A 24,980-nucleotide genomic window follows, 5' to 3' on the forward strand; every position below is an offset into this window, starting at 1 on the left:
AGTGATGACGTATAGATTGAGAAGAGAAGGGGACCGAGGACAGAGCCTTGCGGTACTCCGACAGAAAGGGGTGACGGGGCAGAGGAGGCCCCAGAGAAGGCTACACTGAAGGTACGGTTTGACAGGTAGGAAGAGAGCCATGAAAGGGCTGTGTCACAGATGCCGAAGGATTGGAGGGTTTGGAGCAAAAGAGGGTGGTCGACAGTGTCAAAGGCTGCGGACAGATCAAGGAGGATAAGCAGAGAGAACTGGCCTTTTGATTTAGCTGTAAGTAGGTCGTTGGTGACCTTAACAATAGCTGTCTCTGTGGAGTGATAGGGACGAAATCCAGATTGCAGCGGGTCAAGAAGGGAGTTTAACGTAAGGAAATGGGATAGGCGTGCATATACTAGTTTTTCGAGAAGCTTTGAAGCAAGAGGGAGGAGGGAAATTGGGCGGTAGTTGGATGGGGAGGTAGGATCAAGGGAAGGTTTTTTGAGGATAGGTGTGACCAGTGCATGTTTCAATGATGAGGGAAATGTACCAGTGCTGAGGGAGAGGTTGAAAATGTGTGTTAGTATAGGGGTAAGGGTAGCAGAGAGAGAGGGGAGCAGCTGTGAGGGGATAGGGTCAAGGGGACAGGTAGTGAGGTGAGAGCGCAGTATAAGTGCTGAAACTTCGTCCTCAGTAACAGGGGAGAATGAACTAAGTTTCAGGTTATGAGGGTTGTGGTTGAGTGAGAGTATTTGAGGGGGGGAGAGAATGGAATTGTGTTGAGAGCTGATTTCATGTCTGATGGAATCAATTTTGTTAATGAAGTGACTGGCAAAGTCTTGAGCTGACAGAGAAGTTGTATTAGGAAGTGGGGGAGGGCGGAGGAGAGTATTGAAAGTGGAGAACAGACGTTTTGGATTTGAAGAAAGATTAGAGATAAGAGTAGAGAAGTAGTGTTGCTTGTGGAGATTAAGGGCAGAATAGTAGGAGTTCAAGATGAATTTGTAATGAAGAAAATCAGCTGAACTCCGTGATTTTCTCCAATGCCGTTCAGCAGTACGGGAACATCTGCGTAGGTACCGTGTCAGAGGAGTATGCCAGGGCTGGGGATGAGTGTGTGATTTCCTAGCAGTGGTAAGAGGGGCGAGATTGTCAAGGACGGATATAAGGGTGGAATTATAGTGGCAGATAGATTGTTCAGGGCAGGAAAAGGAGGAGAAGGATGAGAGGAGCGGTTGAAGGGAATTAGCAAGTTGTTGCTGATCTAAAGACCTAATGCTTCTGTGAAGTTTGGTGTGAGGAGTAGAAGGTGGGAGAGTTGTAGGAAGGGATGATATGTTGCAGGTAAGGAGATGGTGGTCAGAAAGAGGAAAAGGGGAGTTTGAGAAGTTTGAGAGAGTGCATCGATAGCTAAAGATCAGGTCAAGGGAGTGACCGTCTTTGTGAGTGGGAGAATCAGTCCATTGTGACAGACCGAAAGAGGAAGTGAGTTGCAGAAGTTGTTTAGCAGATGAGGCAGTGGGATTGTTAATGGGGATGTTGAAGTCGCCAAGAATGAGGGCAGGGGTGTCTGAGGAAAGGAAATAAGGAAGCCAGGCAGCAAAGTGATCTAAAAATTGAGTTGGGGAGCCAGGGGGGCGGTATATGACTGCAACACGTATAGAGAGGGGAGAGAATAACCGAATCATGTGTGCTTCAAATGAAGAAAATGTGAGTGAAGAGAAGGGCTGTATTTGTTGGAAGGTGCAACGAGAGGAAAGTAAAATACCGACACCACCTCCTTGTCTATTGCCAGACCTAGGAGTGTGACTGAAATGGAGACCCCCATGTGACAGTGCAGCAGTGGATGCTGTGTCTGAAGCAGAGAGCCAGGTTTCTGTAAGAGCCAGAAGGTTAAGAGAGTGGGAGATAAAGAGATCATGGATAGAAGTTAGCTTGTTGCAAACAGAGCGAGAGTTCCAGAGTGCACAAATGAAGGGGGAGGGGGTTTTAGATGTAAGAGGAATGCGATTAAGGTTACCAGAGTTTAGTTTTTGAAGTCTATTGAAAGGCACACAAGGATGTGAAAGGTTAGGAGGTTGTGAGGGACCAGGATTAGGGGAGATGTCGCCAGCAGCTAGTATGAGCAAGAGGGAGAGTGACATGAGATGAGAAGCAGATTTGCAGTAATGAGACTGTTGTTTAACTGAAGTGCAGGGGGGAGAGAGAGTATTTAGGAATAAGTAGAGTTCATGAGTACAAAAGTAAGGTGAGTATAAGAGAGATGGGCTAATGAACAGTGCAGGTGGAGAGGGAAAAGAAATAACTGAGTAATGTAGTTTGTTGTAGAGACAAGAGGTAGCAAAAAGGAATATGAAGATATTGAGCATTATTCTGAAAGTGGGAACCAAGTAAACACATAAGACACAGTGTTACAGCAGCACTTGCAAGAGGATACAATGATATAAATAAAACATAACTTTATTATCACCAAGTTGAGCACACACTCTTGATAACCTTTGCTAACCCCTTAACAACACGTGCCGTACAAGGTACTGCGTGCACCATTGTTCCATGTGCACTATATCTGCAGCCTTATGAGTGAGGCACTGCAAAAAGGCAGTATGAAGGCCAACCCAAAGCTAAACTGCTGTTTAGCTTACAGTCCAGGCATAGCAAGTTTCTTCTACAAGATATGATGAGTCCACGGATTTCATCCTTGTGGGATTTATCCTCCTGCTAACAGGAAGTGGCAAAGAGCACCACAGCAGAGCTGTATATATAGCTACTCCCTTCCCTCCACCTCCAGTCATTCTCTTTGCCTGTATAGTAATAGGAAGAGGTAAAGTGAGGTGTTAGTTTAGTTTCTTCAATCAAGAAGTTTTTTTATTTTAAAATGGTGCCAGTGAGTACTATTTTTCTCAGGGAGAGTGAGGAATCTTTCTGCCCTGATGTTGATGATCTTAGCAAACGTTTTCTAAGATCCATGATGGTTCCCACAGCAGCTGAAGGTAGTGTAAGAAAATCTTCAGTGTGGAGAACGGTGTCTTGCTACAAGCAACTTTGAGGTATGTTCAGTCTTTTTGTTTCTGGGGAGACTTGATGCACAGAACAGGCTGACATTTTCCCCTTTATGGGGAGGGGTAAGCAGTATACACTATGTGTAAAGAAATGGTGTACCTGGAATCCCTTTCTCTTTATTACCAAAGTATGTAAAATATTTTTTGTCTTATAAAGTGGGGCTTGACGCTGGTAGTTGCGGTTCTGCTTAAAAGCTGTCATGTTATGAAGGTGGTCTGACATATTTGTGCAGGGTTTTTCACTCGATATATGGAGTGTATATAAGAGGGCACATGGCTTATACTTAGAGGACATGTTTATTTTTTGTTATGACCCATGCGGGTCTTACCGAGCTTGAATAACGCCCACGGTGGGCGGGGCCTATTTTGCGCGCTCAGACGCGCAGTTCAGCCGGATCGCATGGGCGACAGAGTCCTGATCTCTGATGGGGCCTAAGTTATCCGGACTTCCAAAGGGCCTGAAAAGCTCCTCGAGTAGCAGCAGTTACATTCCGGGGGCAGGCAGGCGCCACAGCAGAGCTGTGGCGTGGTGCAGGGGCCTAATTAAAGATAATACATAATTTAATTGTTAAAATCATTATTATATTGGTCTGACATATTTCAACAAGTGGATGCAATACTCAGAGAGTTTTTGGGCACATCCAAATAATTTTTATTGCTATAAACACGTTTTTGAACGTCTCAAAAAAAATGGCGCATTTGAAATTTAAAAGCGCAGTACAGTTTTTTTTTTTCTGCATGAACTTTTAACTATAATTAAGAGCTACATTTTTTTTAATAAAAGAACGACTATTATAAGATTGCTAGTCTGTTTAACATGTCTGACACTGAGGAGAAATCTCCTTGCTCTGTGTTTAGATGCCACTGTGGAACCCCCTCTAACTTTTTGTCCCTCGTGTACTGAGAGGGCCTTACAATGTAAAGCACAGATTTTATGTAAAGAAAATGTGTCTAAAGATGATTCTCAGTCTGAGGAGAATCAGGGTATACCGCTAATTTCTCCCCAAGCGTCACAACCTTTAACGCCCACCCAAGCGACGCCTGGTTCTTCAACCGCGTCTAATTCCTTTACTCTGCAGGATATGGCTGCAGTTGTGTCAACTACCCTTACAGAGGTATTATCTAAGTTGCCAGTGTTACAGGGTAAATGCAGTAGGACAGAAGTCAATGTAAATACTGAGTCCTCTAATGCTTTATTAGCTATTTCTGATGTACCCTCACAGGGATCTGATTTGGGGGTCAGGGAACTTCTGTCTGAGGGGGAACTTTCCGATTCGGGAAGTGCGTTACCTCAGACAGACTCGGACGTCATGTCCTTTAAATTTAAGCTTGAACACCTCCGCCTGTTACTTCGGGAGGTTTTAGTGACTCTGGATGGTCAAATACTTAGAGGTACCTGCTTACACTGCTTACACTGATGTTTTTCCGGTTCCTAAGAGAATCTCAGAGATTATTAAGAGGGAATGGGACAGACCGGGTATTCTGTTCTCACACTCTCCTAATTTCAAGAAGATGTATCCCATCTGAAACTGTTCGGGACTCGTGGCAAACAGTCCCTAAGGTGGAAGGAGCTATATCTACCCTGGCGAAGCGTACAACTATTCCTATTGAAGACAGTTGTGCTTTTAAAGACCCTATGGATAAGAAATTGGAGGGTCTTCTAAAGAAATTGTTTATTCATCAGGGCTTCCTTTTACAACCAACAACCTGCATTGTTCCAGTTACCACTGCGGCAGCCTTCTGGTTTGATGCTTTAGAAGAGTCTCTTAAGACTGAGACTCCTTTAGAGGATATCTTAGATAGAATTAAGGCTCTTAAGCTGGCTAATTCTTTTATTACAGATGCCGCCTTTCAGATTGCTAAATTGGCAGCTAAGAATGCCGGATTTGCTATTTTAGCGCATAGAGCGTTATGGTTAAAATCTTGGTCTGCTGATGTGTCATCCAAGTCAAAGCTTTTGGCTATTCCTTTCAAGGGGAAAACCCTATTCGGGCCTGACTTAAAGGAGATCATTTCTGACATTACGGGAGGTAAGGGTCATCTCCTACCTCAGGATAGAACTACTAAACTGAGGGGTAAACAAAATAATTTTCGTTCCTTTCGGAACTTTAAAGGAGTCCCCTCTTTCTTCCTCGTCTTCCACCAAGCAGGAAGGGAATTTTGCCCAGACCAAGTCCGTCTGGAGACCCAACCAGACTTGGAACAAGGGTAAACAACCCAAAAAGCCCGCTGCTGCTTCCAAAACAGCATGAAGGGGCGGCCCCTGATCCGGGACCGGATCTTGTAGGGGGAACACTCTCTCTCTTTGCCCAGGCTTGGGTAAGAGATGTTCAGGATCCTTGGACACTGGAGATCGTGTCCCAAGGGTATCAGCTGGAATTCAAAAGTTCTCTCCCAAGGGGGAGGTTTCTTCTTTCACGATTGTCTGCAGACCAGACAAAAAGAGAGGTGTTCTTACGTTGTGTAAAAGACCTCTCTACTATGGGAGTAATTTGTCCCGTTCCAAGACTGGAACAGGGACAGGGGTTTTACTCAAATCTTTTCGTGTTTCCCAAAAGAGAGGGCACGTTTCGACCCATTTTAGATCTAAAGAGTCTAAACAAGTTTCTCAGAGTCCCATCCTTCAAAATGGAGACTATTCAAACAATTCTGCCATTGATCCAGGAGGGTCAATATGACTACCATGGACTTAAAGGATGCATACCTTCATATTCCTATCCACAAGGATTATCATCAGTTTCTAAGGTTTGCCTTCCTGAACAAACATTTTCAGTTCATGGCTCTCCCCTTTGGGTTTGCCACAGCACCCAGGATCTTCACGAAGGTTCTAGGGTCCCTTTTGGCGGTTCTCAGGCCGCGGGGTATTGCAGTTGCTCCTTATCTGGACGATATCCTGATCCAGGCGTCGTCTTACCATCTGACAAAGTCTCACACAGACACGGTTCTGTCCTTTCTGAGGACTCACGGGTGGAAGGTAAATCTAGAAAAGAGTTAATTAATTCCACAAACCAAGGTTCCCTTCTTGGGAACTCTAATAGATTCCATATCCATGAAAATTTTCCTGACAGAGGTCAGAAAGTTAAAGATTCTGAATACATGCCGAGCCCTTCAGTCCAATCCTCGGCCATCAGTGGCCCAGTGCATGGAGGTAATTGGATTGATGGTGGCGGCGATGGACATCATTCCGTTTGCTCGATTTTATCTCAGACCACTACAGCTGAGTATGCTCAGGCAGTGGAATGGAGATTATGCAATTTTGTCTCCTCAGATAGATCTGGATCAGGAGACAAGAGACTCTCTTCTTTGGTGGTTGTCGCCGGATCATCTGTCCCAAGTGACGTGTTTCCGCAGACCTTTTTGGGTGATAGTGACTACGGACGCCAGTCTTCTAGGCTGGGGTGCAGTCTGGAATTCCCTGAAGGCTCAGGGTGTGTGGACTCAGCCGGAGTCTCTTCTTCCAATCAACATTCTGGAATTGAGAGCAATATTCAATGCGCTTCAGTCGTGGCCTCAGTTGGCTTCGGCCAAATTCATCCGCTTTCAGTTGGACAACATCACGACTGTGGCTTACATCAATCATCAGGGAGGAACAAGGAGTTCCTTAGCGATGACAGAAGTATCCAAGATAATTCGGTGGGTGGAAGCTCACTCTTGTTATCTGTCAGCAATCTACATCCCAGGAGTGGACAACTGGGAAGCGGACTTTTTAAGCAGACAGACTTTTCATCCGGGGGAGTGGGAACTCCATCCAGAGGTCTTTGCCACTCTGATCCTCAGATGGGGCAGTTCAGAATTGGATCTGATGGCGTCTCGTCAGAATGCCAAGCTCCCGACATACGGATCCAGATCAAGAGATCCTCAGGCCGAACTGATAGATGCCTTGGCAGTGCCTTGGTCGTTCAGCCTAGCTTATTTGTTTCCACCGTTTACTCTCCTTCCCTGGGTGATTGCTTGGATCAAACAGGAGAGGGCTTCAGTCATTCTAATTGCGCCTGCGTGGCCTCACAGGACTTGGTATGCCGATCTAGTGGACATGTCCTCTCTGCCGCCGTGGAAGCTTCCATTGAGGCAGGACCTTCTCATTCAGGGACCTTTTCAACACCCCAGTCTAGTTTCTCTGCAGCTGACTGCTTGGAGATTGAACGCTTGATTTTATCTAAGCGGGGGTTCTCTGATTCGGTCATTGATACTTTGATTCAGGCGCGTAAGCCTGTTACTAGAAAGATCTACCATAAGATATGGCGTAAATATCTTTATTGGTGCGAATCCAAGGGCTACTCATGGAGTAGAGTTAGGATTCTCAGAATTCTGTCTTTTCTCCAAGAAGGATTGGAGAAAGGGTTATCCGCAAGTTCCTTAAAGGGACAAATATCTGCCTTATCCATTTTATTACACAAACGTTTGGCAGAGGTTCCAGACGTTCAGTCTTTTTGTCAGGCTCTGAGCAGAATCAAGCCTGTGTTTAGACCAATTGCTCCACCCTGGAGTTTGAATTTAGTTATTAAAGTTCTTCAAGGGGTTCCGTTTGAACCCATGCATTCCATAGATATTAAGTTGTTATCTTGGAAAATTTTGATTTTGGTTGCTATTTCTTCTGCTCGTAGAGTTTCTGTGCGTTCAGCGTTACAATGTGACTCGCCTTATCTTATCTTCCATTCTGATAAGGTGGTTTTACGTATCAAACCTGGATTCCTTCCTAAGGTTGTTTCAAATAAGAATATTAATCAGGAAATTGTTGTTCCTTCTCTATGTCCTAATCCTTCTTCAAAGAAGGAGCGTCTGTTGCATAACTTGGACGTGGTCCGTGCCCTGATGTTTTACTTACAGGCGACTAAGGATTTTCGTCAATCATCTTCATTATTTGCTGTTTTTTCTGGAGGGCGTAGGGGCCAGAAAGCTACGGCTACCTCTCTTTCTTTTTGACTGAAGAGTATCATCCGTCTGGCATATGAGACTGCTGGACAGCAGCCTCCTGAACGAATTACGGCTCATTCTACTAGGGCTGTGGCTTCCTCATGGGCATTTAAAAACGATGCTACTGTTGAACAGATTTGCAAGGCTGCAACTTGGTCGTCTCTTCATACTTTTTCAAAATTTTACAAATTTGATACTTTTGCTTCTTCTGAGGCTGGTTTTGGGAGAAAGGTTCTTCAAGCAGTGGTGCCTTCCGTTTAGTTCCCTGTCTTGTCCCTCCCGTTTCATCCGTGTCCTGTTGCTTTGGTATTGTATCCCACAAGTAAGGATGAAATCCGTGGACTTGTCATATCTTGTAGAAGAAAAGGAAATTTATGCTTACCTGATAAATTTATTTCTTCTACAATATGACGAGTCCACGGCCCTCCCTGTCATTTTTTAAGACAGGTATATATTATATTTTTGTTAAACTTTAGTCACCTCTGCACCTTTGGCTTTTCCTTTCTCTTCCTAACTTCGGTCGAATGACTGGAGGTGGAGGGAAGGGAGGAGCTATATATACAGCTCTGCTGTGGTGCCCTTTGCCACTTCCTGTTACCAGGAGGATAATCCCACAAGTAAGGATGAAATCCGTGCACTTGTCATATCGTAGAAGAAATAAATTTATCAGGTAAGCATAAATTTCCTTTTTAACTTTAAACCAATAATGCCATCTTTTTAGTATTTGGTCAATATTTGCAATAAATTACTTGAAGACCTAGACATATGGGGTATTCTTAAAATCAGGATAAAATAATGATTTTATTTGGAGGTATATTTCTTTAACTTCACTAGTTTTGTAGAAAGGGTTATAAAGAAAACTGCAAAAATGTTTTAATTTTTGCCCCATTTTCCAATATTAAATTCCTATTTATTTGTATTTTTTATACCCCTATAGGGTGCCACAAGAAAGGCATGTTTGTGTGTTAAAAAAGGTGTATAATATGTATGGATGCACTTAACTAGAGAGTGGTTATGCAATGGTGAGCAAAAATGCTAAATTTGCCTATGTCATTTAAGAATGGAAACCTTAAACGGACATGAAACTTAAAAATTTTCTTTCATGATTTAGGTAGACCATACAATTTTAAACAACTTTCCAGTGTACTTTGTATTACTTCATTTGTTTGGTATCATTTGTTGAAGGAGCAGCAATGCACTACTGGTTTCTAAATGAACACATGGGTTAGCCAATGACAATCGGAGTGTGTGTGTAAGTGTGTGTTTTTATATATATATATATATATATATATATATACTGTGTGTGTGTGTGTATATATGTTTATATATATATATATGCAGCCACCAATCAGCAGCTAGAACCTAGGTTATTTGCTGCTCCTGAGCATACCTAGATAAACCTTTCAGCAAAGGATACTAGAAGTAAATTGGAAATACTAGAAGTAAATTGGAAAGTTGTTTAAAATTGCATGCTCTTTCTAAATTGTGAAAGAAAAATGTGGGGTTTCATGTCCCTTTTAAGGGAGCAACTAATTTTACTCAATAATAACCCAATGTTTTGGTTTGTTGTGTTAAATTAAATCCAGATATTTCACTTACATTGTTTCACTAGCTTTTCCTATTTCAAAATATATATTTTCATATTCCAATAATTTAATTTATCACAATCTTTTTGTTTTCTGATCAACATAGTGCCCTTGATGCTGAAAACGAATATCTAGTTCAAGAAGCTCTAGACCGGCTTATGGATGGAAGGACAACTCTTATCATTGCCCATCGACTGTCTACAATCCAAAACGCTGATTCTGTTGCAGTTCTTGATCAGGGTCAAGTTGTGGAGTGTGGAAAACATGAAGAACTCCTGGCAAATCCTAATGGAGTGTTTACCAAACTTATGGATAAACAGTCCGTTTTCATGAAAAGCAGAGAATCTATTCGAACTAAACAGTCATAATAGTTTCATTTTTTTTTTTTTTCAAAAGAGAAGTGCCAAAAAATATATAGATTGTTAACCAATTACATTTTTCTTATCAATGTTTTTAAAAATACTCATTTACATTTATTATTTACATTATTATTCTATGGAATTCATAAAGTTCTGCCTTTTAGCAAACCTGGATTCCTTAGCATGATAGTAAGAATAAAATAGATTTTTATGATGTTGGTTGTATATTTGAATACTCAAAATGCATGACTGCATTGGATTAAAAATTATGTTTTTCTACAATATGTGTCACCTTTTATCTTGATTCTAATGTATGCTGCTGAAACTTGTTTCAGAATGACTGAGTTTACAGATTTGTGAAAAAAACGTTTTTTTTTTTTTACTTCCTGTAAATTGTTCCTGCTTTTGAAATGCTTACACTGAATTTTATTTTACTTATGAAGTATTTTAAGGAAACCTTATTAAATGTGTATAATTTATCATAAATATGACTACATTTGGAAACTTGTTATAAATTGTTTTGAATATTCTAAAAATGTAAAGCTGTCTGTAATAAATAAATATATTGTTTTTATATACAAAATATTAAAGCTAAATGTTTATAGTAAATGTTTTCAACCAATAAATGCACAAGTATTATATCAAATCAACCAACACATTGTAAATCACAGAGGAAAGATATCAAAGGTAGAACTGGAGTCAATATTTAATAAAATTCAGATTCATTTTAATTAATACAAATTATTTTTCTTTTTTTTTTTTAATATAGTTTTTATTAAAGATTGTCAAAACATACAATAACATCAGTTGGCAAAACTTACAAGTGATTCCTAAGTAGTTTTCAAATATTGCAGGTTATATATTGTTTTTGGGATAGCATAGCATTTCAGGCATATGCCCTTTAGTGGAGAGAAGAAAAGTTGGTCAGTCTCTAATGTCCTCTTTTGTTTGCAAAATAAGATTCAAACAAGTCCATGGCCAATAATTAAACATATAGAATAATAAACATAACTGCAGTTAATGTCCTGCTGAAAAAAAAAAGTAAGAACAACATGTAAACTTTTGCCTTAGTCATACCTTGAAGAGATTAGATGGGAATGGAAAGTTAAAGGAAGAAAGAAAGGAAGAAAAGGAGAAGGTGGGGGTGGAGATGCTAAGAGGCCTATTTAACAAATGTCTGTCGGACCTGATCCGACAGTGCGGATCAGCTCCGACAGACATCGCTGAATGCGGAGAGTAATACGCTCTCTGTATTCAGCATTGCACCAGCAGCTCAAAAGAGCTGCTGGTGCAACGCCGCCCCCTGCAGACTCGCCCATTGGCATGCCGCCCCCTGCAGACTTGCGGCCAATGGGGCCGCCAGCAGGGTGTGTAAATCAACCCGATCGTACTCGATCAGGTTGAATTTTCCTGTGATTCCTGTCTGCCTGCTCAGAGCAGGAGGACAGGGTCATGGAGCAGCGGTCTTTAGACCGCTGCTTCATAACTGGTGTTTCTGGTGAGTCTGAAGACTCGCCAGAAACACGGGCCCTCAAGCCCCTAAAAGTGTAGATAGGTTTGTGAGGTGCTGGGTTGTCAATGCCAGGGATGAGGGTTGATTTAAAGTGAATGTCAATTTAAATGAATCGGTGCCCTTGTTTTTAATAATCCTATTAAAAACAAGGGCACTTTAATACATAAAAATTTACATTTCACTCCTTTTCTTCAAATACCTTTTAGTCCTGATTGCCGCTGCAGGGCTTTCTCCGCCCTTCGCAAGCCCTCTTCATGGATCCAAAATCACGAATCCCGCTTCCTCACAGTGTTGCCTCAGGCCATGATTCCCCCGGGGGGGAAGCCGTGATTTGAGAAAGCCAGATTAGTAATTTCTGACGTATGAAGAGGCTTCCGACGGCCGGGGGAATCGCTGGAGCAGCTGTGAAGATTAAAAGCTAAGTATTTGAAGAAAACGAGTGAAATGTAAATTTTTATGAATTAAAGTGCCCTTGTTTTTAATAGGATTATTAAAAACCGGGCACTGATTCATCTCAATTGACATTCAAAACCGGGCACCGATTCATCTGAATTGACATTCACTTTAAAGGGACATGAAACCCACATTTCTTTCATGTAATTAGCAAGAGTCCATGAGCTAGTGACGTATGGGATATACATTCCTACCAGGAGGGGCAAAGTTTCCCAAACCTCAAAATGCCTACAAATACACCCCTCACCACACCCACAAATCAGTTTTACAAACTTTGCCTCCTATGGAGGTGGTGAAGTAAGTTTGTGTTAGTTCTACGTTGATATGCGCTCCGCAGCAGGTTGGAGCCCGGTTTTCCTCTCAGCGTGCAGTGAATGTCAGAGGGATGTGAGGAGAGTATTGCCTATTTGAATGCAATGATCTCCTTCTACGGGGTCTATTTCATAGGTTCTCTGTTATCGGTCGTAGAGATTCATCTCTTACCTCCCTTTTCAGATCGACGATATACTCTTATATATATATACCATTACCTCTGCTGATTTTCGTTTCAGTACTGGTTTGGCTTTCTACTACATGTAGATGAGTGTCCTGGGGTAAGTAAGTCTTATTTTCTGTGACACTCTAAGCTATGGTTAGGCACTTTTTTAATAAAGTTCTAAATATATGTATTCAAACATTTATTTGCCTTGACTCAGGATGTTCAACATTCCTTATTTCTTCTGTTAAGTGTGATCAGTCCACGGGTCATCATTACTTCTGGGATTTTACTCCTCCCCAACAGGAAGTGCAAGAGGATTCACCCAGCAGAGCTGCATATAGCTCCTCCCCTCTACGTCACTCCCAGTCATTCTCTTGCACCCAACGACTAGATAGGATGTGTGAGAGGACTATGGTGATTATACTTAGTTTTATATCTTCAATCAAAAGTTTGTTATTTTAAAATAGCACCAGAGTGTGTTATTATCTCTCTGGCAGAGTTTGAAGGAGAATCTACCAGAGTTTTTGCTATGATTTTAGCCGGAGTAGTTAAGATCATATTGCTGTTTCTCGGCCATCTGAGGAGAGGTAAACTTCAGATCAGGGGACAGCGGGCAGATGAATCTGCATAGAGGTATGTAGCAGCTTTTATTTTCTGACAATGGAATTGATGAGAAAATCCTGCCATACCGATATAATGTCATGTATGTATACTTTACACTTCAGTATTCTGGGGAATGGTACTTCACTAGAATTACACTGTAAGAAATACATAAAGCTGTTTAATAACTAGAGATTATGTTTAACGTTTTTGCTGGAATGTAAAATCGTTTTCATTTGCTGAGGTACTGAGTGAATAAATGTTTGGGCACTATTTTTCCACTTGGCAGTTGCTTAATCTTTTTTCTGACAGTTTCTGTTCTCTCTCACTACTGTGTGTGAGGGGGAGGGGCCGTTTTTTGGCGCTTTTGCTACGCATCAGATATTTCAGTCAGCAACTCATTGTATTTCCTACATGATCCGGTTCATCTCTACAGAGCTCAGGGGTCTTCAAAACTTATTTTGAGGGAGGTAATTTCTCTCAGCAGAGCTGTGAGAATTATAGTTGACTGAGATAAAAAACGTTTATTCTGTAATTTGTTTCCTGCTTTCAGAATTTGTTATCTTTGCTAATGGGATTAAACCTTTGCTAAAGTTGTGTTGTTTACAAGGATTGAGGCTATAACTGTTTCAATTTATTAATTTTCAACTGTCATAGATCTTCTGTGCTTCTTAAAGGCACAGTACGTTTTTAATATTATTCTAATTGAATTGTATTTCCAAGTTGCAAGTTTATTTGCTAGTGTGTTAAACATGTCTGATTCAGAGGATGATACCTGTGTCATTTGTTGCAATGCCAAAGTGGAGCCCAATAGAAATTTATGTACTAACTGTATTGATGCTACTTTAAATAAAAGTCAATCTGTACAAATTGAACAAATTTCACCAAACAACGAGGGGAGAGTTATGCCGACTAACTCGCCTCACGTGTCAGTACCTGCATCTCCCGCTCAGAGGGAGGTGCGTGATATTGTAGCGCCGAGTACATCTGGGCGGCCATTACAAATCACATTACAGGATATGGCTACTGTTATGACTGAGGTTTTGGCTAAATTACCAGAACTAAGAGGTAAGCGTGATCACTCTGGGGTGAGAACAGAGTGCGCTGATAATATTAGGGCCATGTCAGACACTGCGTCACAGGTGGCAGAACATGAGGACGGAGAACTTCATTCTGTGGGTGCCGGTTCTGATCCAAACAGACTGGATTCAGATATCTCAAATTTTAAATTTAAACTGGAAAACCTCCGTGTATTACTAGGGGAGGTGTTAGCGGCTCTGAATGATTGTAACACAGTTGCAATACCAGAGAAAATGTGTAGGTTGGATAAATATTTTGCGGTACCGACGAGTACTGAGGTTTTTCCTATACCTAAGAGACTTACTGAAATTGTTACTAAGGAGTGGGATAGACCCGTTGTGCCGTTCTCACCCCCTCCGATATTTAGAAAAATGTTTCCAATAGACGCCACCACAAGGGACTTATGGCAAACGGTCCCTAAGGTGGAGGGAGCAGTTTCTACTTTAGCTAAGCGTACCACTATCCCGGTGGAGGATAGCTGTGCTTTTTCAGATCCAATGGATAAAAAGTTAGAGGGTTACCTTAAGAAAATGTTTGTTCAACAAGGTTTTATATTGCAACCCCTTGCATGCATTGCGCCGATCACGGCTGCAGCGGCATTCTGGATTGAGTCTCTGGAAGAGAACATTGGTTCAGCTACTATGGACGACATTAAGGACAGGCTTAGAGTCCTTAAACTAGCTAATTCATTCATTTCGGAGGCCGTAGTACATCTTACTAAACTTACGGCGAAGAATTCAGGATTCGCCATTCAGGCACGCAGGGCGCTGTGGCTAAAATCCTGGTCAGCTGATGTTACTTCTAAGTCTAAATTGCTTAATATACCTTTCAAAGGGCAGACCTTATTCGGGCCCGGGTTGAAAGAGATTATCGCTGACATTACAGGAGGTAAAGGCCATGCCCTGCCTCAGGACAAAGCCAAAGCTAAGGCTAGACAGTCTAATTTTCGTTCCTTTCGTAATTTCAAAGCAGGAGCAGCATCAACTTCCTCTGCACCAAAACAGGAAGGAGCTGTTGCTCGCTACAGGCAAGGCTGGAAACCTAACCAGTCCTGGAACAAGGGCAAGCAGACCAGGAAACCTGCTGCTGCCCCTAAAACAGCATGAATTGAGGGCCCCCGATCCGGGATCGGATCTAGTGGGGGGCAGACTTTCTCTCTTCGCCCAGGCTTGGGCAAGAGATGTTCAGGATCCCTGGGCGCTAGAGATAATATCTCAGGGATACCTTCTGGACTTCAAATACTCTCCTCCAAGAGAGAGATTTCATCTGTCAAGGTTGTCAACAATCCAGACAAAGAAAGAGGAGTTTCTACGCTGCGTACAAGAGCTCTTGTTAATGGGAGTAATCCATCCAGTTCCACGATCGGAACAGGGACAGGGGTTTTACTCAAATCTGTTTGTGGTTCCCAAAAAAGAGGGAACTTTCAGACCAATCCTGGACTTAAAGATCCTAAACAAATTCCTAAGAGTTCCATCGTTCAAGATGGAGACTATTCGGACAATTTTACCTATGATCCAAGAGGGTCAGTACATGACCACTGTAGATTTAAAAGATGCTTACCTTCACATACCGATTCACAAAGATCATTACCGGTACCTAAGGTTTGCCTTCCTAGACAGGCATTACCAGTTTGTGGCTCTTCCATTCGGATTGGCTACAGCTCCAAGAATCTTCACAAAGGTTCTGGGTGCTCTTCTGGCGGTACTAAGACCGCGGGGAATCTCGGTAGCTCCATACCTAGACGACATTCTGATACAAGCTTCAAGCTTTCAAACTGCCAAGTCTCATACAGAGTTAGTACTGGCATTTCTAAGGTCACATGGATGGAAGGTGAACGAAAAGAAAAGTTCACTCGTTCCACTCACAAGAGTTCCCTTCCTGGGGACTCTGATAGATTCTGTAGAAATGAAGATTTACCTGACAGAGGACAGGCTAACAAGACTTCAAAGTGCTTGCCGCACCCTTCATTCCATTCAACACCCGTCAGTGGCTCAATGCATGGAGGTAATCGGCTTAATGGTAGCGGCAATGGACATAGTACCCTTTGCACGCTTACACCTCAGACCATTGCAACTGTGCATGCTAAGTCAGTGGAATGGGGATTACTCAGACTTATCCCCTTCTCTGAATCTGGATCAAGAGACCAGAAATTCTCTTCTATGGTGGCTTTCTCGGCCACATCTGTCCAGGGGGATGCCATTCAGCAGACCAGACTGGACAATTGTAACAACAGACGCCAGCCTTCTAGGTTGGGGTGCCGTCTGGAATTCTCTGAAGGCTCAGGGACAATGGAGTCAGGAGGAGAGTCTCCTGCCAATAAACATTCTGGAATTGAGAGCAGTTCTCAATGCCCTCCTGGCTTGGCCCCAGTTAACAACTCGGGGGTTCATCAGGTTTCAGTCGGACAACATCACGACTGTAGCTTACATCAACCATCAGGGAGGGACAAGAAGCTCCCTAGCTATGATGGAAGTATCAAAGATAATTCGCTGGGCAGAGTCTCACTCTTGCCACCTGTCAGCAATCCACATCCCGGGGGTGGAGAACTGGGAAGCGGATTTCTTAAGTCGTCAGACTTTTCATCCGGGGGAGTGGGAACTCCATCCGGAGGTCTTTGCCCAAATACTTCGACGTTGGGGCAAACCAGAGATAGATCTCATGGCGTCTCGACAGAACGCCAAGCTTCCTCGTTACGGGTCCAGATCCAGGGATCCAGGAGCAGTCCTGATAGATGCCCTGACAGCACCTTGGGACTTCAGGATGGCTTACGTGTTTCCACCCTTCCCGATGCTTCCTCGATTGATTGCCAGAATCAAACAAGAGAGAGCATCAGTGATTCTAATAGCACCTGCGTGGCCACGCAGGACTTGGTATGCAGACCTGGTGGACATGTCATCCTGTCCACCTTGGTCTCTACCTCTGAAACAGGACCTTCTGATACAGGGTCCCTTCAAACATCAAAATCTAACTTCTCTGAAGCTGACTGCTTGGAAATTGAACGCTTGATTTTATCAAGACGTGGGTTTTCTGAGTCAGTTATTGATACCTTAATACAGGCTAGGAAGCCTGTTACCAGAAAGATTTACCATAAGATATGGCGTAAATACCTATATTGGTGTGAATCCAAAGGTTACTCTTGGAGTAAGGTTAGGATTCCTAGGATATTGTCTTTTCTACAAGAAGGTTTATAAAAGGGTTTATCTGCTAGTTCATTAAAGGGGCAGATCTCAGCTCTGTCCATTCTGTTACACAAACGTCTGTCAGAGGTTCCTGACGTCCAGGCTTTTTGTCAGGCTTTGGCCAGGATTAAGCCTGTGTTTAAAACTGTTGCTCCACCATGGAGTTTAAACCTTGTTCTTACTGTTTTACAGGGCGTTCCGTTTGAACCCCTTCATTCCATTGATATAAAGTTGTTATCTTGGAAAGTTCTATTTTTAATGGCTATTTCCTCGGCTCGAAGAGTCTCTGAATTATCAGCCTTACATTGTGATTCTCCTTATTTGATTTTTCATTCGGATAAGGTAGTTCTGCGTACTAAACCTGGGTTCTTACCTAAGGTAGTGACTAACAGGAATATCAATCAAGAGATTGTTGTTCCTTCTTTGTGCCCAAATCCTTCTTCGAAGAAGGAACGTCTACTGCACAACCTGGATGTAGTCCGTGCTCTAAAGTTTTACTTACAGGCAACTAAGGAATTTCGACAAACGTCTTCTCTGTTTGTCGTTTACTCTGGGCAGAGGAGAGGTCAAAAAGCTTCTGCTACCTCTCTTTCTTTTTGGCTTCGTAGCATAATTCGTTTAGCTTATGAGACTGCTGGACAGCAGCCTCCTGAAAGAATTACAGCTCATTCTACTAGAGCTGTGGCTTCCACTTGGGCCTTCAAGAATGAGGCCTCTGTTGAGCAGATTTGCAAGGCTGCAACTTGGTCTTCGCTTCATACTTTTTACAAATTTTACAAATTTGACACTTTTGCTTCATCGGAGGCTATTTTTGGGAGAAAGGTTCTTCAGGCAGTGGTTCCTTCTGTATAAAGAGCCTGCCTATCCCTCCCGTCATCCGTGTACTTTTGCTTTGGTATTGGTATCCCAGAAGTAATGATGACCCGTGGACTGATCACACTTAACAGAAGAAAACATAATTTATGCTTACCTGATAAATTCCTTTCTTCTGTAGTGTGATCAGTCCACGGCCCACCCTGTTTTTAAGGCAGGTAAATATTTTTTAATTTATACTCCAGTCACCACTTCACCCTTGGCTTTTCCTTTCTCGTTGGTCCTTGGTCGAATGACTGGGAGTGACGTAGAGGGGAGGAGCTATATGCAGCTCTGCTGGGTGAATCCTCTTGCACTTCCTGTTGGGGAGGAGTAAAATCCCAGAAGTAATGATGACCCGTGGACTGATCACACTACAGAAGAAAGGAATTTATCAGGTAAGCATAAATTATGTTTTTCAGACAGTCAGTTTCATATTTGGGATAATGCATTTGATTCAATCATTTTTTCTTACCTTAAAAATTTGACTTTTCCCTGTGGGCTGTTAGGCTCGCGGGGGCTGAAAATGCTTCATTTTATTGCGTCATTCTTGGCGCGGACTTTTTTGGCGCAAAATTTTTTTTCTGTTTCCGGTGTCATACGTGTCGCCGGAAGTTGCGTCATTTTTTTGACGTTTTTTTGCGTCAAAAGTGTCGGCGTTCCGGATGTGGCGTAATTTTTGGCGCCAAAAGCATTTAGGCGCCAAATAATGTGGGCGTCTTATTTGGCGCTAAAAAAATATGGGCGTCACTTTTTGTCTCCACATTATTTAAGTCTCATTATTTATTGCTTCTGGTTGCTAGAAGCTTGTTCACTGGCATTTTTTCCCATTCCTGAAACTGTCATTTAAGGAATTTGATCTATTTTGCTTTATATGTTGTTTTTTCTTTTACATATTGCAAGATGTCCCACGTTGCAGAAGATACTTCAGGAAAATCGCTGCCTGGTGCTGGAGCTACCAAAGCTAAGTGTATCTGCTGTAAACTTTTGGTATCTGTTCCTCCAGCTGTTGTTTGTATTGAATGTCATGACAAACTTGTTAATGCAGATAAAATTTCCTTTAGTAAAGTTCCATTACCTGTTGCTGTTCCGTCAACATCTAATACTCAGAGTGTTCCTGATAGCATAAGAGATTTTGTTTCTGAATCCATTAAGAAGGCTTTGTCTGTTATTCCTCCTTCTAGTAAACATCAAAAATCTTTTAAAACTTCTCATTGTTCAGATGAATTTTTAAATGAACATCATCATTCTGATTCTGATAATGGTTCTTTTGGTTCAGAGGATTCTGTCTCAGAGGTTGATGCTGATAAATCTTCATATTTATTTAAAATGGAATTTATTCGTTCTTTACTTAAAGAAGTTCTAATTGCTTTAGAAATTGAGGATTCTGGTCCTCTTGATACTAAATCTAAACATTTAGATAAGGTTTTTAAATCTCCTGTAGTTATTCCAGAAGTTTTTCCTGTTCCTAGTGCTATTTCTGAAGTAATTTCCAGGGAATGGAATAATTTGGGTAATTCATTCACTCCCTCTAAATGTTTTAAGCAATTATATCCTGTGCCATCTGACAGATTAGAGTTTTGGGACAAAATCCCTAAGGTTGATGGGGCTGTCTCTACTCTTGCTAAGCGTACTACGATTCCTACGGCAGATGGTACTTCCTTTAAGGATCCTTTAGATAGGAAAATTGAATCCTTTCTAAGAAAAGCCTATTTGTGTTCAGGTAATCTTCTTAGACCTGCTATATCTTTGGCGGATGTTGCTGCAGCTTCAATTTTTTGGTTGGAAGCTTTAGCGCAAAAAGTCACAGATCATAATTCTCATAGCATTATTATTCTTCTTCAACATGCTAATAATTTTATTTGTGATGCCATCTTTGATATCATTAGGGTTGATGTCAGGTATATGTCTCTAGCTATTTTAGCTAGAAGAGCTTTATGGCTTAAAACTTGGAATGCTGATATGTCTTCTAAGTCTACTCTGCTTTCCCTTTCTTTCCAGGGTAATAAATTATTTGGTTCTCAGTTGGATTCTATTATTTCAACTGTTACTGGAGGGAAAGGAACTTTTTTACCACAGGATAAAAAATCTAAAGGTAAATTCAGGTCTAATAATTGTTTTCGTTCCTTTCGTCACAACAAGGAACAGAAACCTGATCCTTCATCCTCAGGAGCGGTATCAGTTTGGAAACCATCTCCAGTCTGGAATAAATCCAAGCCTTCTAGAAAATCAAAGCCAGCTTCTAAGTCCACATGAAGGTGCGGCCCTCATTCCAGCTCAACTGGTAGGGGGCAGATTACGTTTTTTCAAAGAAATTTGGATCAAATCTGTTCACAATCTTTGGATTCAGAACATTGTTTCAGAAGGGTACAGAATTGGCTTCAAAATAAGACCTCCTGCAAAGAGATTTTTTCTTTCCCGTGTCCCAGTAAATCCAGCGAAGGCTCAAGCATTTCTGAAATGTGTTTCAGATCTAGAGTTGGCTGGAGTAATTATGCCAGTTCCAGTTCTGGAACGGGGGCTGGGGTTTTATTCAAATCTCTTCATTGTACCAAAGAAGGAGAATTCCTTCAGACCAATTCTGGATCTAAAGATATTGAATCGTTATGTAAGGATTCCAACATTCAAAATGGTAACTATAAGGACTATACTGCCTTTTGTTCAGCAAGGGCATTATATGTCTACAATAGATATACAGGATGCATATCTACATCTTCCGATTCATCCAGATCACTTTCAGTTTCTGAGATTCTCTTTCCTAGACAAGCATTACCAGTTTGTGGCTCTACCGTTTGGTCTAGCAACAGCTCCAAGAATTTTTACAAAGGTTCTCGGTGCCCTTCTGTCTGTAATCAGAGAACAGGGTATTGTGGTATTTCCTTATTTGGACGATATCTTGGTACTTGCTCAGTCTTTACATTTAGCAGAATCTCATACGAATCGACTTGTGTTGTTTCTTCAAGATCATGGTTGGAGGATCAATTTACTAAAAAGTTAATTGATTCCTCAGACAAGGGTAACCTTTTTGGGTTTCCAGATAGATTCAGTGTCCATGACTCTATCTTTGACAGACAAGAGACGTCTAAAATTGATATCAGCTTGTCGAAACCTTCAGTCACAATCATTCCCTTCGGTAGCCTTATGCATGGAAATTCTAGGTCTTATGACTGCTGCATCGGACGCGATCCCCTTTGCTCGTTTTCACATGCGACCTCTTCAGCTCTGTATGCTGAACCAATGGTGCAGGGATTACACAAAGATATCTCAATTAATATCTTTAAAACCGATTGTACGACACTCTCTGACGTGGTGGACAGATCATCATCGTTTAATTCAGGGGGCTTCTTTTGTTCTTCCGACCTGGACTGTAATTTCAACAGATGCAAGTCTTACAGGTTGGGGAGCTGTCTCTGACGGCACAAGGGGTTTGGTAATCTCAGGAGGTGAGATTACCGATCAATATTTTGGAACTCCGTGCAATTTTCAGAGCTCTTCAGTCTTGGCCTCTTCTGAAGAGAGAATCGTTCATTTGTTTTCCGACAGACAATGTCACAACTGTAGCATACATCAATCATCAAGGAGGGACTCACAGTCCTCTAGCTATGAAAGAAGTATCTCGAATTCTGGTTTGGGCGGAATCCAGCTCCTGTCTAATCTCTGCGGTTCATATCCCAGGTATAGACAATTGGGAAGCGGATTATCTCAGTCGCCAAACGTTGCATCCGGGCGAATGGTCTCTTCACCCAGAGGTATTTCTTCAGATTGTTCAAATGTGGGGGCTTCCAGAAATAGATCTGATGGCCTCTCATCTAAACAAGAAACTTCCCAGGTATCTTTCCAGATCCAGGGATCCTCAAGCTGAAGCAGTGGATGCATTGTCTTTTCCTTGGAAGTATCATCCTGCCTATATCTTTCCGCCTCTAGTTCTTCTTCCAAGAGTGATCTCCAAGATTCTGAAGGAATGCTCGTTTGTTCTGCTGGTAGCTCCAGCATGGCCTCACAGGTTTTGGTATGCGGATCTTGTCCGGATGGCTTCTTGCCAACCGTGGACTCTTCCGTTAAGACCAGACCTTCTGTCTCAAGGTCCTTTTTTTCCATCAGGATCTCAAATCCTTAAATTTAAAGGTATGGAGATTGAACACTTGATTCTTAGTCAAAGAGGTTTCTCTGACTCTGTGATTAATACTATGTTACAGGCTCGTAAATCTGTATCTAGGGAGATATATTATAGAGTCTGGAAGACATATTTCTTGGTGTCTTTCTCATCAGTTTTCCTGGCATTCTTTTAGAATTCCAAGAATTTTACAGTTTCTTCAGGATGGTTTGGATAAAGCAAGTTCCTTGAAAGGACAAATCTCTGCTCTTTCTGTTCTTTTTCACAGAAAGATTGCTAATCTTCCTGATATTCATTGTTTTGTACAAGCTTTGGTGCGTATAAAACCTGTCATTAAGTCAATTTCTCCTCCTTGGAGTTTGAATTTGGTTCTGGGGGCTCTTCAAGCCCCCAGAACCAAACCTATGCATTCATTGGACATTAAATTACTTTCTTGGAAAGTTTTGTTCCTTTTGGCCATCTCTTCTGCCAGAAGAGTTTCTGAATTATCTGCTCTTTCTTGTGAGTCTCCTTTTTTAATTTTTCAGGATAAGGCGGTGTTGCGAACTTCTTTTGAATTTTTACCTAAGGTTGTGAATTCCAACAACATTAGTAGAGAGATTGTGGTTCCTTCATTATGTCCTACTCCTAAGAATTCTAAGGAGAAATCATTGCATTCTTTGGATGTGGTTAGAGCTTTGAAATATTATGTTGAAGCTACTAAGACTTTCCGAAAGACTTCTAGTCTATTTGTTAACTTTTCCGGTTCTAGGAAAGGTCAGAAGGCCTCTGCCATTTCTTTGGCATCTTGGTTGAAATCTTTAATTCATCATGCTTATGTCGAGTCGGGTAAAACTCCGCCTCAAAGGATTACAGCTCATTCTACTAGGTCAGTTTCTACTTCCTGGGCGTTTAGGAATGAGGCTTCGGTTGATCAGATTTGCAAAGCAGCAACTTGGTCCTCTTTGCATACTTTTACTAAATTCTACCATTTTGATGTGTTTTCTTCTTCTGATGCAGTTTTTGGTAGAAAAGTACTTCAGGCAGCTGTTTCAGTTTGAATCTTCTGCTTATGTTTTCATTTAAACTTTATTTTGGGTGTGGATTGTTTTCAGCAGGAATTGGCTGTCTTTATTTTATCCCTCCCTCTCTCGTGACTCTTGCGTGGAAAGATCCACATCTTGGGTAGTCATTATCCCATATGTCACTAGCTCATGGACTCTTGCTAATTACATCAAAGAAAACATAATTTATGTAAGAACTTACCTGATAAATTCATTTCTTTCATATTAGCAAGAGTCCATGAGGCCCACCCCTTTTTTGTGGTGGTTATGATTTTTTTGTATAAAGCACAATTATTTCCAATTCCTTATTTTTTTTATGCTTTCGCACTTCTTGGTTATTCGTTAAACTGATTTGTGGGTGTGGTGAGGGGTGTATTTGTAGGCATTTTGAGGTTTGGGAAACTTTGCCCCTCCTGGTAGGAATGTATATCCCATACGTCACTAGCTCATGGACTCTTGCTAATATGAAAGAAATGAATTTATCAGGTAAGTTCTTACATAAATTATGTTTTTTTCTTTCATGATTCAGAAAGAGCATGTGATTTTAAACAACTTTCTAATTTACTTCTATTATCTAATTTGCTTCATTCTCTTGATATCCTTTGCTGAAAAGCATATATAGATAGCATCAGTAGCTGCTGATTGGTTGCTGCACATAGATGCTTCATGCGATTGGCTCACCCATGTGCATTACTATATCTTCAACAAAGGATATCTAAAGAATTAAGCAAATTAGATAATAGAAGTAAATTGGAATGTTGTTTAAAATTGTATTTTCTACCTGAATCATGACAGAAACATTTTGGGTTTAGTGTCCCTTTAAGTTAGAGTGTTACCTATTCGCTCGAAGAGAGGTCTCGTTTGAGGATGTCGATGTCCCCAATAAGGATTCCCAGTAGAACTTTGTCATAGTACATGTTGTTATTTAATTAATACAGATGTTAATAGCATTGTGCAAAGCTTATGTTACTTGACTGTGAAGAGTTTGTGGTTTGTAATAGTAATTAAAGGGACAGTAAAGTCATAATTAGATAGTCATTATTTAAATAATTTTAAACAACTTTCCAATTTACTTCTATTATTTAATTTGCTTCCTTCTCTTGTTAAAGGCACACTGAACCCAATTTTTTTCTTTTGTGATTTAGATAGAGCATGCAATTTTAAGCAACTTTCTAATTTACTCCTATTAGCAAATGTTCTTCATTCTCTTGGTATCGTTATTTGAAAAGCAGGAATGTAAGTTTAGATGCCGGCCCACTTTGGTGAACAACCTAAGTTGTTCTTGCTGATTGGTTGATAAATTCCTCCACCAATAAACAAGTGCTGTCCAAGGTTCTGGACTTTCTTTTTCAAATAAAGATAGCAAGAGAACTAAGAAAAATTGATAATAGGAGCAAATTAGAAAGTTGCTTAAAATTGCATGTGTTCTATCTGAATCACCAAAAATTTGGGTTCAGTGTCCCTTTAACCTTTACTGAAAGGTTTATCTTGGAAAGCTAAGGAGCAGCAAAGAACATAGGTTCTAGCTGCTGATTGGTGGCTGCATGTATATATATATATATATATATATATATATATATATATATATATATATATACCGACTGTCATTGGCTCACCCATGTGTTCAGTTAGAAACCAGTAGTGCATTGCTGCTCCTTCAACAAATGATACCAAGAGAATGAAACAAATTTGATGATAAAAGTCAACTGGAAAGTTGTTTAAAAATGTATGTTCTACCTAAATAATGAAAGAAAAATTTTGAGTTTCATGTCACTTT

The 24,980-nt window shown here is 41.2% G+C and overlaps 1 protein-coding gene across 2 annotated transcripts in view; it reads left to right on the top strand.

The window, feature by feature from the left end:
- The window catches only part of ABCB10 (ATP binding cassette subfamily B member 10), a 332,203-nt gene extending 321,571 nt beyond the window's left edge, over nt 1-10,632 (top strand). The window contains exon 13 of one of the 2 annotated variants that reach the window (XM_053711149.1): nt 9,639-10,632. In XM_053711149.1, coding sequence (XP_053567124.1) covers nt 9,639-9,900 — 262 coding nt within the window. In that variant the 3' untranslated portion in view covers nt 9,901-10,632. The remainder of the gene's footprint in view (nt 1-9,638) is intronic. The other variant, XM_053711150.1, reaches the window with a different exon arrangement.
- The last annotated feature ends 14,348 nt before the right edge of the window (nt 10,633-24,980 follow it).

This window comes from Bombina bombina, chromosome 4 (genome assembly GCF_027579735.1).
Source record: "Bombina bombina isolate aBomBom1 chromosome 4, aBomBom1.pri, whole genome shotgun sequence".
Lineage (NCBI taxonomy): Eukaryota > Metazoa > Chordata > Amphibia > Anura > Bombinatoridae > Bombina > Bombina bombina.